This window comes from Zootermopsis nevadensis, unplaced genomic scaffold (assembly GCF_977971745.1).
Source record: "Zootermopsis nevadensis isolate Lab colony 2312 unplaced genomic scaffold, Znev_1.0 Znev_ptg000001l, whole genome shotgun sequence".
In the NCBI taxonomy this organism is placed as follows: domain Eukaryota; kingdom Metazoa; phylum Arthropoda; class Insecta; order Blattodea; family Termopsidae; genus Zootermopsis; species Zootermopsis nevadensis.
Window position 1 is genome coordinate 989,920 of NW_028259133.1, and position 13,487 is coordinate 1,003,406.

The window sequence follows — 13,487 nt, forward strand, 5'->3', positions numbered from 1 at the left end:
CTAATATGGATGAATTGCTGACAGAAAATGTTATAAACCTTCAGCTTCTTGTGGTGTTTCCATCTTACAAGAAAATGGACAAAGTGAACTGGAACAGCTCTTCAACATCTCAGAATAATATTGTAATACTGCTGTTTCAACTCAAGAAACTCTGACTGTAGATGTCGTTGTTTAAATAGGGATGCATTTCAAAATGAACGCTTCTCACCTGTGGGAAGGTAATGTATTGTATAGGCAGTGATATTGTTCACAGACTTTGCAGGCTCCTGCCACTCTAACTTCACCAGAGAGTCAGACAGCGTGCGGCAGGTCAGACCCTGCGGCGGCTCCGGCTGGAAGCGGGACATGTTCACCAGCAGCCGCCCAGCTACCCAACTCTCGCCGACTTTGTTGCGGGTCATGCACTGGTACAGCCCCGAGTCATCTGTCACAGTGTTTGACAGCACCAATTCTGACGGTCGCTGCTTGATTCGACCTACGACATGAATACAAGAAGGCTTTATGTGACTAGAAAGAGGCCATGTGTCAATTTCACCTATCCTATTACGCTCGCTATGTAAAATATAGTGGATTTCCTTATTACATTGTAACATTAAATTAAAGATAAACAATCTCAGTTTCAGAGTTTATATATTGCCCTCAATGAACTTACACACAGATTACAAGAGTTCAACGCGCAGCATTTTAAAGATTATGGACTGAATGAAAAAATGTTTCATTTCTAAGCACAAGGATCAGCACTGCAGAACATAGAAATGCATAAGTGAGAAATACATCATTATGTCAGATGAAACACATGTTAATACCTTGCATACCGTGCAGAACAAAACGAGTATAGATTCTCACGTATTTTGTACGCAGTGTAAGACTTTCCCCATCTCTTTTATATAAATTCTCAATGAAATTAAGTGCAAGTTCGTGAAGTTACCAATTAATCTTGTACTTTGTAGCCGAACAAGACTTAAACAATCGCAGTTCCAAGTGCCGTTGTCAAAGGAAATAGTAACCAAGGCAAGAGTGAGTTGGGAGCATTTTTTGTTTTATTTTATTTAACAATATTTTACCACTTGCATGTCATAAAGAATCTAATTAAAAACAACTGTGGATGATGAATTAGAAAAATGTGGAAGAAATGGTCATGGCATATTTTGTAGAAATAAATGCCTGAAATAACTGAGAAAACCTCAAATCTCGTACAGAAAATCATCAACATGGCAGTAATTACAGATACCAACCATTAATTTGCAACTTGTTCCCATTCTTCAGCCATACCACTTCTGTTGTTTTGTTCCCTTTAACTTCGCATTCAAAGCGCACGGTCTTTGCCGTGAGATACACCTGCGAAGTTGGAACCTTGACAAATGTCGGTGTCTCTAATACTTCAACTGACACCACCTAGAAAGAAAACAAATGATTAAGACAACAAAAATACCACCCCGGGCTGTATTTTACAAACACAGTGGAATGCTTAAATATCATTTCTTCTTTACGGCTGAAAATTGCCCCCTGCCCCCTCAAACTTTAAGAACAAAAACTAGCTACAATATACATAAAAAAACTGCATCTAAATGCACACATGAAAACCTTGCCATTAAATACACTGGCAAGGAGAAGTATACGCAGATACAGATGTTTACGTCCAACGCTCGGAACTGTATTATTAACGAAGCACAACTACCTCATTCAAAGGTATCGTTATATCACGGCATGCGTGAGACCACAAATATTTATATACTGAATGGAATACGATAATACCACTGAATGATAAAGTGACCTTGTCAATGCAACTTGTGGTCTTATGGATCACGACGCCCTGTAGTCTAGCACATAGTTGTCAATTAATACATATATCCAGCTCATTATCTCCCCTTAAGACAAAGTCAATCTGTCATCTGCATCCACCTAAAGAACTATACAGCGAAACAATGAACAAGATCACAAACCAAACTTTGTCAAGGCCACAGCTTAAGTACCTCACACAATATCTTTACAGTGTATTATAATCCGTACACGAAACTCAAATCTTACAGCTTTTCCTCAAGCATATATACAGAGCCATGATTTAATTCCATTCAGAGCGATAAATAGTATTCTTTCACAGAATGCATTTCTGTTTATTGGTTACACGGCCATTCACTGTGCCTATTAAATAATGAACACTGAAACTGTATAAAAACATGTTTCTAGTTAAGACAGTGGGCAATGTGCAGAGCGCACGTTACAAACATCGCATCTCTCAACAACACATCATCATTTCAAGGGATTAATTCCTATGTCTTTCTGACGTTTGACTGATTCAAAAAATTGGTGCCTATAAACCATGATAATTATAGAGCATGGCTTATAGAAAATTAATCCCTAACCTTCAGTAAAAAAATCCATTCCTTTCACTGATAATGCTCCTTGTCACAGATCCACTAGAAAATGCAATTTTACTGAATAGCTAATTAAGAACAACGCTACTTTTATGCCAAGGCAGTTTGTCTACTGGCACATACAGATGTTAAAGCAAAGTAATGTTTTTGCCTTTCTATTACCACACCATATGTCAGAAACGCCATTAACATTAATTTGTGTTTCTCTCAAAATTAGACGCAGATGTTGCTGTATTTACTTAGTGCATGATTGGTAAATATAAATGTAATTAATGGATGGTACAGAAAAACCACTCGCCACGGTGGTCTAGCGGTTAGAACGCTGGCCTTGTAAGCCTGGGGTCCCGGGTTCAATTCCCGGTGGTGCTCAAATTTATAACTTGTGTTGGGCAAGGCCGTGGTCTAGGCAACACGGAGTTTTCCTCCGGGGGCTTCCCCGGTTTCTCCGTGGCATCCCAACAATTACTCCACTCACACACAGAAGAAGGCAATGGCAAACCACTTCTGATCATCTCTGCCAAGAATGTATATATGTATGAGCAGGTCCCTGACAACCTGAAGAGGTTGGAAGGATCCTGTTCATATGGACCTGTCGTCAGACAGAACACTACAAAAATAAATAACAGAAAAACCATGTATGGACAAATACAAGGAGATTAAAAATGATCGGTATTTTGCCATCAGCTGTTTGCTTACGTCACTTTCAGCTTCAGACTTAAAAATTGCAAGTGGTTGATTTTTGTTGCGTGGGGTGTACACGTGCACTCACGCCCCCTCTCCACGTGAACACGCAATGCTGCCGGGCTGCTCACCTGTGTGGCTGGGGTAGTTTGTTTGTCGGTTCCAGCACTTGCAGCTGTGCAGGTATAGGTTCCAGTCTGTTCAGGGGTGACCTGATGCAACGTCAACACATTCACTCCATTCTGGCTCGCATTAGTTACCGGACGTAGTTTGCTGCGTGGAATGTGTGGCAAGAATGTCCAAGTCAGCTCTGGAATCGGCGAGCCTCTAGCGGCACAATCCAAAGACACATTTCCACCCGTTCGTGCCTCTACCGTTCTACTAGTCACTGATATGAACTGAGGCGAGCGAGGATTCTGAGATCTGGGTAAAACTTCCAGCAGGCCCTCTGAGCTGTACCTGGATTTTTTTGTGAGCAAGTTTGTGGCCATACACCTGCCAAAGCAAAAGAAAAAATTAAAAAATTAATCATTCCATTCCACGTTCAACAGAACTCACCTTGTACTGAACACTGAGACACCTGTACAATATTATGATATTTAAAACCAAAAAGTATTAGACCCTAGTGATATGATCCGCCCTCAACGATATATTAACTGAAAGCAGAAGGGGATAATATTACAGAATGCTGTAACCTTGCAAAACTGCTTCTTAATATACACCAATACCTGTGGTAAAACAGTTCATTTAAGAATCATACAAACAAGATCTCTCCAATCAATCCATCGAGACCTTCCAGCATTAAAAATACTGACACGATTCTTAGAATACATTCAGAGAAAAAAATACACAAAAACTGCAGGCAGTTTAGGAAACTCCTGTTTCATAAATGCCTACATACTTCAATGTTGGCATAAAAATTGCAAAATTGCTGTTGAACACATACGTAAGTGTTCCTACTTAAAATAATTCCTGGTATAAAGTCTTCAATTTCTACAGAGGCAGCAATGAAACAAATCGCTGACCATGAATAACATATGATAATAACAACAACAACAGAGATTTAGATGGAGTGCTGCAGCAACACAACGTGTCTTTCCGACAACCAACGCTAGAAGATTAGTTAGTGAAACGATTGATCCTAAGCGGACAAAAACAGATCTTACAGTAACAACTTCCAGAAGTGGTTTGATGTGATAACTGCATAAAATAAAAGCCAAAATAATTTCCTTTGCGCACTAAGCAGCCAGCTGGCCGAATGACGAAATCACCGGGGGGAAGCTGCGCACACGTTGCCCCAGCATCAGCCTCAAGTAGCCAATGCATGGTGCTGGAAACATTTAGAAGCATGTGGATTTATCCACATAACTCTCAAACAGTGCCACGGGCCTCTGAACGGAGGTGAGTTAGCAGCGACGAGTCAGATGTAAATGAGCGAGCCAACTGGCTGGTTGTGTTCGGTGCGTCAAGCAATGCAGTGCTTGGTGCGTGATGAAGAAAGAGCAGAATACATGCTTGAAGAAGGGATTTTTTTTTAAAAAAAAATGAAAGTGAGAAGAGAACAGGTAAAACCAGCGTACATGCCAGGCATCTACAATCAAGAAAACAATTAACTGTAACGACAGCGTGTGGAATAAATGCATCTCTTAGTTTAAAGGAGCCACAGTTTATTTACCAGTACATCATACAGCTGAAACTTAATTTTGTACCAGGTTTCTGATAGTGTATGTTTTCATATGTTGCATGTAAATATATAAGTGGAATACAAGCTCCAACTGAATGTCCCAACCTGGGATCATCTACACTTGACGTTAGATAAATGACCCCAAAAATGATTATGAGTGTTCTTTAAAGTGGTAAATTCATCAACAGAATAAAAGGTGCGCAAATTTATGTATCCTTTTAAAGCGACTTTAAACTTTTCCTTTCCACTCAAGTAGTTCTGAGACTAGATGGAAGGCTGTTGAATATTTTGATGCCAGCACTTTTCTGAAGACATGAAATGTTGGCACTTGGTGTATGAAGATGGTTCTTATACCATTCACAGTTGAATTTGTTTGAAAAGATTCTAGGTTATTTACATGACGTTCATTAATGAAAATGTTCACAAGGAAGAAGTAAGATTTCTAGTTTCCTAAATAGACATCTAATTGAAGTTATCATAATTCTAATAATTTTCTTTTAAAAAGTAAACATCCCTTCACTGTTAGACGAGTTGCCCTAAAAAATTATTCCATGCTTCATTACAGAGTGAGAGCAGGCAAAGTAGACTGATTTTAGCGTGTCGATACTGACAACACGAAACACTGACGTCAAACCCGCATAACAAGCCTCACTTAACTTCGGAATGATTTGACCAACCTGATCCTTCCAATTTAGGTGGTTATTAATTTCTAAAACAAAATGTTTTATATTCGCTGCTTTTTATATTAATTTTCCATTACATCTTATACTTCGTGCAGATTGTCATAAATTATTTGTTACAAACTTTATTATTTTTGTTTATTTAGTCATACGATAAAGAACTGAATTTTTCAATGTACATAAAAATATCAAAATTTATATAAGAAATTATGACACTAGTGTTTCTGCAAATATTATGAATTCTAACAAGGTTATTATTTTTGAAGAAGTGTCATTTATGTTAATTATAAACATTAAACGCCACTGACCCTCGGATAACTCCATCGTCACTGTTCCCCAATCGCAGAAGAAATCTGCGGTTGTACTAGACGGTTTTATTTCCACTTTTTATTCCCCGTTCGCAACATAAAATCTAAACCAGTTTCCGGCAGTTCCTAGAATGGCATAAAAATGTAATTCAGCCAACCAAACCTCATGATTTATGCACTCAAAAATGTTTTTCCCATATCCCCAAAATATTCTGCCAAAATGCATTTTTGGTTAATAGCTTTTAATACGTTCTCGGTTACCTTTCCTAATGCTAATCTGTTCAGTATGCATACAGTGGCTTAACTTATTGTACTTAACCTTCTCTAACACTTCAGAGAAAGCAGTTGATAGCGAGACCACTTTTACACAGTGATTTTATCAATGAAATTTTAACATGGCCAGGAAAAATACCTGAATATTATCTGCTAATTTACCATAACCTGAAGTGTTTTTATTTTAGTTTTTCTTTGGGTGGATTCAGTTTCGCTGCAGGAATTTTTTTGGGAATGAAAACCCTTTCAAAATGACAATGCACCTTTTCTCTCCCCTGCTTGATGAGAACCATCAAATGCATCAGCAAAATTTTCCTGGATCCTCGACTTTTCTCCATTTACAAGACGGGGCATCTGTTCTGGTAGATGTATTTTTGCCGACTCTCCCTTTCGCTATCTTCCATGTTGTTTTTATTGTACTATTTGACATTGCTATAAGTCTACTATAAAGTTGTTTGTTTTCCAGCTTACGACTTCCTTTAGGATTTGACAATATTTACAACGAAGCTTTTATTTCTGCAACATTACTGTACCCACTGCCAATTTATATACTCCTTTTACTTTTGCAAATCATTTTTATACCTTGTGTAATCCAGCCATTCTTTATTTTACCTACACTTTTACACTTCAGTGGAAAGCGTGCTTCAGAGTTCCGCGTCATTGCTTCTGTAAACAGATTCCCACATTTAGCTTTTTAGATGAAGCCAAAATTGCACGGTTATTTCATTATTTATTTTTCTGATTCTCCGTAATAGTTGCTGCAGCACTACCATTAATTGCAACAACAAAAAAGTGCATCATACTTTGAAAGTCGCTCGACATCCATCCCCAAGGACAGGGGCACAGTTTACGAAATGCTGGATTTTCACACTGCGCAACAGCGTTTTACTGCAGAAAGAAATGAGCGTCTTTGACGCAACAAACAGGTGTTTCTGCGCAACGACTAACATCTTTTAAGCCACAAACAGAGGGGTGAGTGGGCTTCACTTACCTATAAGTACCTGCATCACTAGGCTGCACCTTGGTTATGTAGAGAACTCCTGAGTCTAACGTAAAATACCTGGAAACACAACAACAGTTTACCTCTTCACGCAAAAGAAATGCATAAGCTTGCTAAATCTGTGAAATGTAATTAATTACATTCAAATTGTCAATATGCAGAGCTTCTGCTTCACTTTTGAAGTGTTTTTAGCATTTTGTCACAGTGACGAACACCCCGCGAGACTCTTCAGTCAGTCTGTTGTATCTTTCCCCCGAGACTGTTCTTCCATCAACCAGTGGTCCTCGTGGTCCTTGACGTCCTCACAGCGGTGAATGCAAAGATGGCTGTCTTGTGGGTTTTACTGCTGCGTAGGCCCGTAGACATTTACAGATGGTTCATAGGCACTAGCTACCTCCATCATCAGGACGATGACGATGTTGGCAACAAGCGCCTCTAAAACGTTGGTAAATTCTGCTACAACCCAGAAGACAGCCATCTTCCTGCAGACAAGTTCTGAAATATCTTAACTCAAAAAGAGCTGGTACGTGTATAAGCCACTGGGGGCTACTCCTGACTAGTATTTTTTTAATTTTCCACGATCAATAAAACCAAAGTGACAGATGCACAAAGTTGAAAGGTGGGAGGATCATCGTCCAACATGATGCCATTACCCGAGATCCTCTGCGATGAGTAATGTCATTGCCCATGTTACCATAATAACTACCATGCTGCCATCTATCAGTGGCCATGCAAACTTTTTGACATTACATTCATCAGAAGACTGACGATGTTCCGGTTCACACTGTTGTCTATCGACGATTACAGAATTGAGATCTCTACATAACTATGAAGAATATGGCCGTCTTCTGGGCTGCAACACTGTGTGGTCTGGTCAAAGTTTATCAATGTTTTTTACAAGTCTGATGGAGGCAGTAAGGACCTCTGAAACACGGGGCGCTACGACCCAGAAGACAGTCATCTTTATACTCACTGCCACGAGAATCTCAAATCCTACCCACAGCTAATAATTGCGTTTCTACGCCTTAAATGTGTCCGTAAACATGTCGCTTCTACAAATTATGATAAATTGGTGAGTACATGAGTTAATGATAGCAGATGGAATGTTAAGCAACTCCAAGAATACATCTTTCCAATCTTGTTCACTCTCATAACATTACAAAAGACTTTCGTTAAATGTCTGTGCACATTACAGTGTATTCAACACAAAGCCAGACTAAAGGAATAAAACACTGTCTATATACAAAGACAACAGTTCTTTTAGCATCCAAAGATTACCCTGGACAGACCTTCAGTTCATTACGATGGTCACAAATGCTACAAACATTAGTATCATCATCAACAACATTAATATTAAAACCGTGCACCCAAATTATTAAATGTTACAACTATTGTAGTCAAAACTTCAAAGTCTTAGTAAAATGAAGGAAAATTTAAATTGATTTCAATTATGTGCGTATAAATATAGTACCTGCTATTATGAGGTAGAGGTTTTCCATTTCTTTCCCAAGAAATCATAGCTTTCGGAACAGATTCGATTTGGCACATGAAGCGAACAATGTCGTCCTCCTCCGTGGTTGTATTGTACGGTGTCTGGGAGAAGTCGTGGGAAAGACCTGCAAAAATTAGGTTAGGTTTTTCATTTCTGGCGTAACACAGTGTACGAGGTGCGATCGGAAAGTTTCAAGACTGTGTCAATAGAGGGCGAACCGGATGTAGTACGAGCTTCTGCCGCTATGGGGTGCGGCCTACATTCATAGTGAATCAGTATGCCAGCCGGCATCATCGAATTAGCATTTGTTTCTTAGTTACGGGCGTTTTGGTAGTGCATTACACCGACCCTCCTGCGATTTCGGAATGGCGTGTGCATCAAATTTTGCCAAAGACTCGCCGAAACGGCTACGGAAACCTATGAAATGCTAAAGCAAGCATTTGGGGAGTCCGCAAACTTTTGTGTGGCATTCACGTTTTAAAAATGGCCGAACCTCTGTCGATGATGACGAGCGTTCTGGACGACCATCTTCGAGCACAACGCCCGAAAATGTTACGAAGATCGACGTCGTACCATCAACGACTTGTGCGACATTGTTGGGATAGGCTATGGGACCTGTCAGCTGATTCTAAAGGAAGAACTCCACATGCGACGCCAAGGCTCCTGTCTGAGGACCAGAAGCAGAATCGACTTGACTTCTCGTTTGTCAGGAGCTCAAAGATCTTGCAAGAACCGACCCCAACTTCCTTTCTAAGCTCCGTGTGACTTCTTCCTCTTCCCAAAGATGAAAATTCAGCTAAAGGGAAGGAGATTTGAGACGATAGAAGAGATTCAGGCAGAATCGCAGATGGTGCTTGACAGGCTGACAAAGAAAGATTTCCAGGGATGCTTCCAGGCTTGGCAGCGGCGCTGGGATCGTTGTGTTCACTCCCAGGGGAACTACTTCGAGGGTGATGGATGAATTTAATACCTGAGATAAGTGTACGGGTTTTTATACGCGCAGTCTTGAAACTTTCCGATCGCACCTCGTAGATCTGTACTTGAAATAAATGCATGGATAAGACACTGCAAAGTTGCAAAGAAATCTGTTTGGGCATACGCGCAGTCCGTCCGAGTACCACGTACATCTCAAGGAGTTAAAACATCCTACTTCCAACATATTTCTGTCTAAATAATATATTCAAGATTTATTCGCTAAAATAAGACAGCAGAAACTCACTAATATTTGAAAATAATACAACCAAATTCCACACACATACTCAAAATTCCTCATTATATCAAGAATGCATTAAATTATCATAAATATTCCATGTACACACACATCTAAAACCGACTTGGGCTCAGTTTATTAAGCGTCAAACGCTTGACAAAATACAAGAAGGAATACATTCTACTTTCAAATTAACTTCATCAACAACAAGCTTGAATGTAAACTCTTTAACTACGAATTGAAGCGTTCACTTGTACCACTAAGACATTCACAAGAAATTATTAAACTGATTTCCATCCTTAGCAAAATTGCAAGGGACTGATTTCAAACTGAAATTTAACACCCAAAATAATAGTGCACCACACACATTTTACTTGCAAGGATTACCAGGCACTGAAATCGAAAATCACCTACGTCGCTTTCAATGTGATAACGCCGGCATTGAAAACATTTACCGCAAGAAAAGCAGTTAGTATGGCGACATACGGATAATCTCAGCGACAGAGAAATTTTCCCCTTTCGCGACAAAATACGACTGACCTAAGGGGAATCCGCGAAATTAAATGTATTTGCTCTGCACAGAAATAAGTTTACGAGAAGATAAATACACGAAGGCTTGCATAATAAAGTAAATGGGGGGAGGAGCTCGGGGGTGCTGTGACTCGTCAAGACCTTCCCGAGCTTCAGATCACTCAGCAACGCACCGCATTAACCCTTCGAAGCCGAAGCTCGTCTAAATATTATTTAATAAACCAGTCCGTACCGAAAAGAAAACACTACACTTCACCATTACGTAATACAACTGGTTAACGCTGTTTCAGGAAATAATCGCTGTTTACACTGAGAATCATAACCAACCAAAGAAGCTAACTGAGGGCAGAGGCCTGCGCAAGCGCAAGCATCGTCCCTACCTAGGTGAAACCATTCCTGCGCACAAGACGCATTGCTGGAAATGGTAAACGGTCGTAATATAAGAACGGAAATTTTGCTAACGCTAACGGGGTTTCGTCGTGGCGGGAGCCTCGACCATTCAAACTGGGACTGAGAATCATAGTTCGTCTGATTAATATTAAAGAATTCAGTCCGTACCGCGAAGAAAACACGACACTTCACCATTACTACGATCAACTGGTTGACGCTGTTTAAGGAAATAATCGCTGTTTACACTAAGAAAAATACGAAACCCATGCATACAAAACTCAGAGTTATTAACTGTGTGAAACAGGTGGTACATATAGTTACCACTGGGTCTTAAAGAGTATCTGGCGCCACCTACCAAATGAAAACAGAACTATTCTCGTCACACAAGAAAAAGTCCCGGAATATGGGATTTCTCCGTGTTTCGTCCAATGATTCCCCCCCCTCTCTCTCTCTCTCTCGCTCATTCACGCAACTCGCACAAACGACAAATCTGACGATGCAATTTCGCGTAAGTGGTGGTCAACCCAAACACCCGTTCCATTACGAAAGAACAACATACGCGATAAACACAAACTGCACGATATTTGATTCAAAGGGGCGGGGGGGGGGGAAACAAAAAAGAACCGAGAATACCAGTGAATAATTCATGGCAATACAAGAGGACAATGCAACAGCTATTTGTAAGATTTCTTTTTTTTTTAAAAAAACTATGATTCAGTCATAAGGGACGAACTACAAAGAGCGAATCACGCACGTTCACGTCTCGTCACCAGACAACAGGACAAGCTCACCACACAAAGACAGCCAAAAATATTCAAGAATGATATTGAAGACAAACGAGTAAGCTGATAGCGACTAGCTGCGGGCTGGACGACCGGGGTTCGATCCCCGACGGGGGCAGAGGCCGGCCGGGGCGTGACGCTGACCACTCACCCCATCCGGTGCCGAGGTCAAGAACGAGTTGGAGCTGTACATTCTCTCCCCCCAAGCGCCTACATGGCGTTTAGTGTGAAATTTACCTTTTTACGGCTGATTAACCCCTGAGGAAGGATGGCAGAGTCCACGGTGGGTCGGTCGATGTACCAGTAGAAAGGTCCTGCCCTGTTAGGGATCGAACCCCAGTCTTCCAGCCCATAGTTTAGTGAATATAATAACTGCATTGACAGCGGAATTAAGAGAAGAATGAGTTCGGGATCACGAAGCTGTGTCTTATGTCGGATTAAATACACGAAACGAAAATTTTTCCCCGTTGTTTTGTATGGATGTGAAACGTGATCTCAGACTTGGGTTCTTTGGGAACACCGACCGAAGAAAAAGATCTGGACCTTGGATGCGTTTTGGGACAGGAGGGCAGAAACCATAATTTGTAGTCTGCACCCAATAATATTTGGATGATCCAATCATATAAGACGAGATAACAGGAGCATGAGAAAATTCAACAAAATATTAGTTGGTGGAAAGAGACCTCCCTGAAGACCCAGACACAGATGGAGAGACCTAGTCTGGGAGAACGTGGAACGGTTAAAATCTTTCGTTTTATATATAAAAAAAAAACTACTTGAAAAACACGCCATAAATTTAAAATATGGGCCTACGCTGCCTGCCCGTCAGAAACCAGAAACTTGGGGCTACACGACACTCGAGTGTGGACCATTAGCATCGCTGATGGCAGAGATGAGAGGAACATCCAGTAAGGAGGCTGCTTTTCGATTCTGGCACCATGAAAGCAGACATCAACGTTTGCATAGGCGGAATAATAATAATAATTGTTATTATTATATAATATAAATAAACGCGGGCAATCCCGAGTCAGAAACTCTTGACAAAATTAATCGAGGGAAGTTCGCTGATCCACGTTTCGGTGCGTGCACACACGTTCCAAATTTCTGCAAGGAAAACACTGAAACTTCATCAGAATCAGAACACGCCCGCCACATACCCGACAAACGAAATTGTCGCTCGAGAAGAGTCCACAGCGAGGAATTCCGGAAGACGAAATGAATTCAAGCAGAGGTCCGCTCCTCGCGTTGGAACTTTTGACGGCAAAAACCAAGGAGCCTACAGAATTCTGACCGCCGAAGGGGGGAGGAGGGGGTGAGTCTTACAAAAAGTTAAGTCCTGGATGAAATGTTCACGATTCATGACCTCGGCGGCCAGACGCGCATGTTTCCAGTCTATGCCCAGTCGTCTGACAATGATCTCGCAAAACTAAGCACGTCACGCGCACAGACCCTGCTGGAAAGTTGAAAGGAACAGAACTTCGGGCAAGAGAGAGAGAGAGAGAGAGAGAGAGAGAGAGAGAGAGAGAGAGAGAGAGAGAGAGAGAGAGATGCGTTCCGTAAGAAATCAGCGAAATTGAGGAAATCTTGCAAGGCGTTTTGTACCCAGACAGTTGGAAGACCTGTGACGTGACACGAACGTATGACCCAGAAGACCTACGCCGGATCAGATAATTTCTCAGGACACGTGCTTCAAGTCAGCTCTACGAAAGACACGGCAAAGCCCAGGAGCAGAAACCGAGCTCTGTGTTCCCCAAATAGCAGCAGTCACAGTTATCATCGTTAAACCCACTCAATTTCATGGTTTCCCCAGACGTGCTTATAAAATTTTGTGGTTCGCGAACCCCTCAGAAACACGTAAAACCTTTCAGCGCAGTACGATGTTCATATTTTGTATGTGTCGGGAATGGCGTTCTCCTTCTAATTTCTTTTACAGGAATGCAACTGATGTGTTCCTGTTTGTGAATCAGAAAGTGTACAGTTCGGTAGCGACGGGATGTACCACGCGTAGCGGAAATGAGCAGTGACACGCGAGAAACCCCGAGAAAAAGCGAGACTCCTGGTGGCGAACACTTTAACTACAA

General features: G+C 41.0%; 1 protein-coding gene across 1 annotated transcript in view; it reads right to left on the reverse strand.

Moving 5' to 3' along the window:
* The window catches only part of LOC110840513 (protogenin), a 128,392-nt gene that overhangs the window by 16,581 nt on the left and 98,324 nt on the right, over nucleotides 1-13,487 (reverse strand). Inside the window, exons 4-8 of the mRNA XM_087345582.1 lie at nucleotides 8,473-8,617; nucleotides 6,993-7,061; nucleotides 3,188-3,551; nucleotides 1,236-1,395; nucleotides 209-475 (exon numbers count right to left, since the gene is read on the reverse strand). Coding sequence (XP_087201708.1) covers nucleotides 209-475; nucleotides 1,236-1,395; nucleotides 3,188-3,551; nucleotides 6,993-7,061; nucleotides 8,473-8,617 — 1,005 coding nt within the window. The remainder of the gene's footprint in view (nucleotides 1-208; nucleotides 476-1,235; nucleotides 1,396-3,187; nucleotides 3,552-6,992; nucleotides 7,062-8,472; nucleotides 8,618-13,487) is intronic.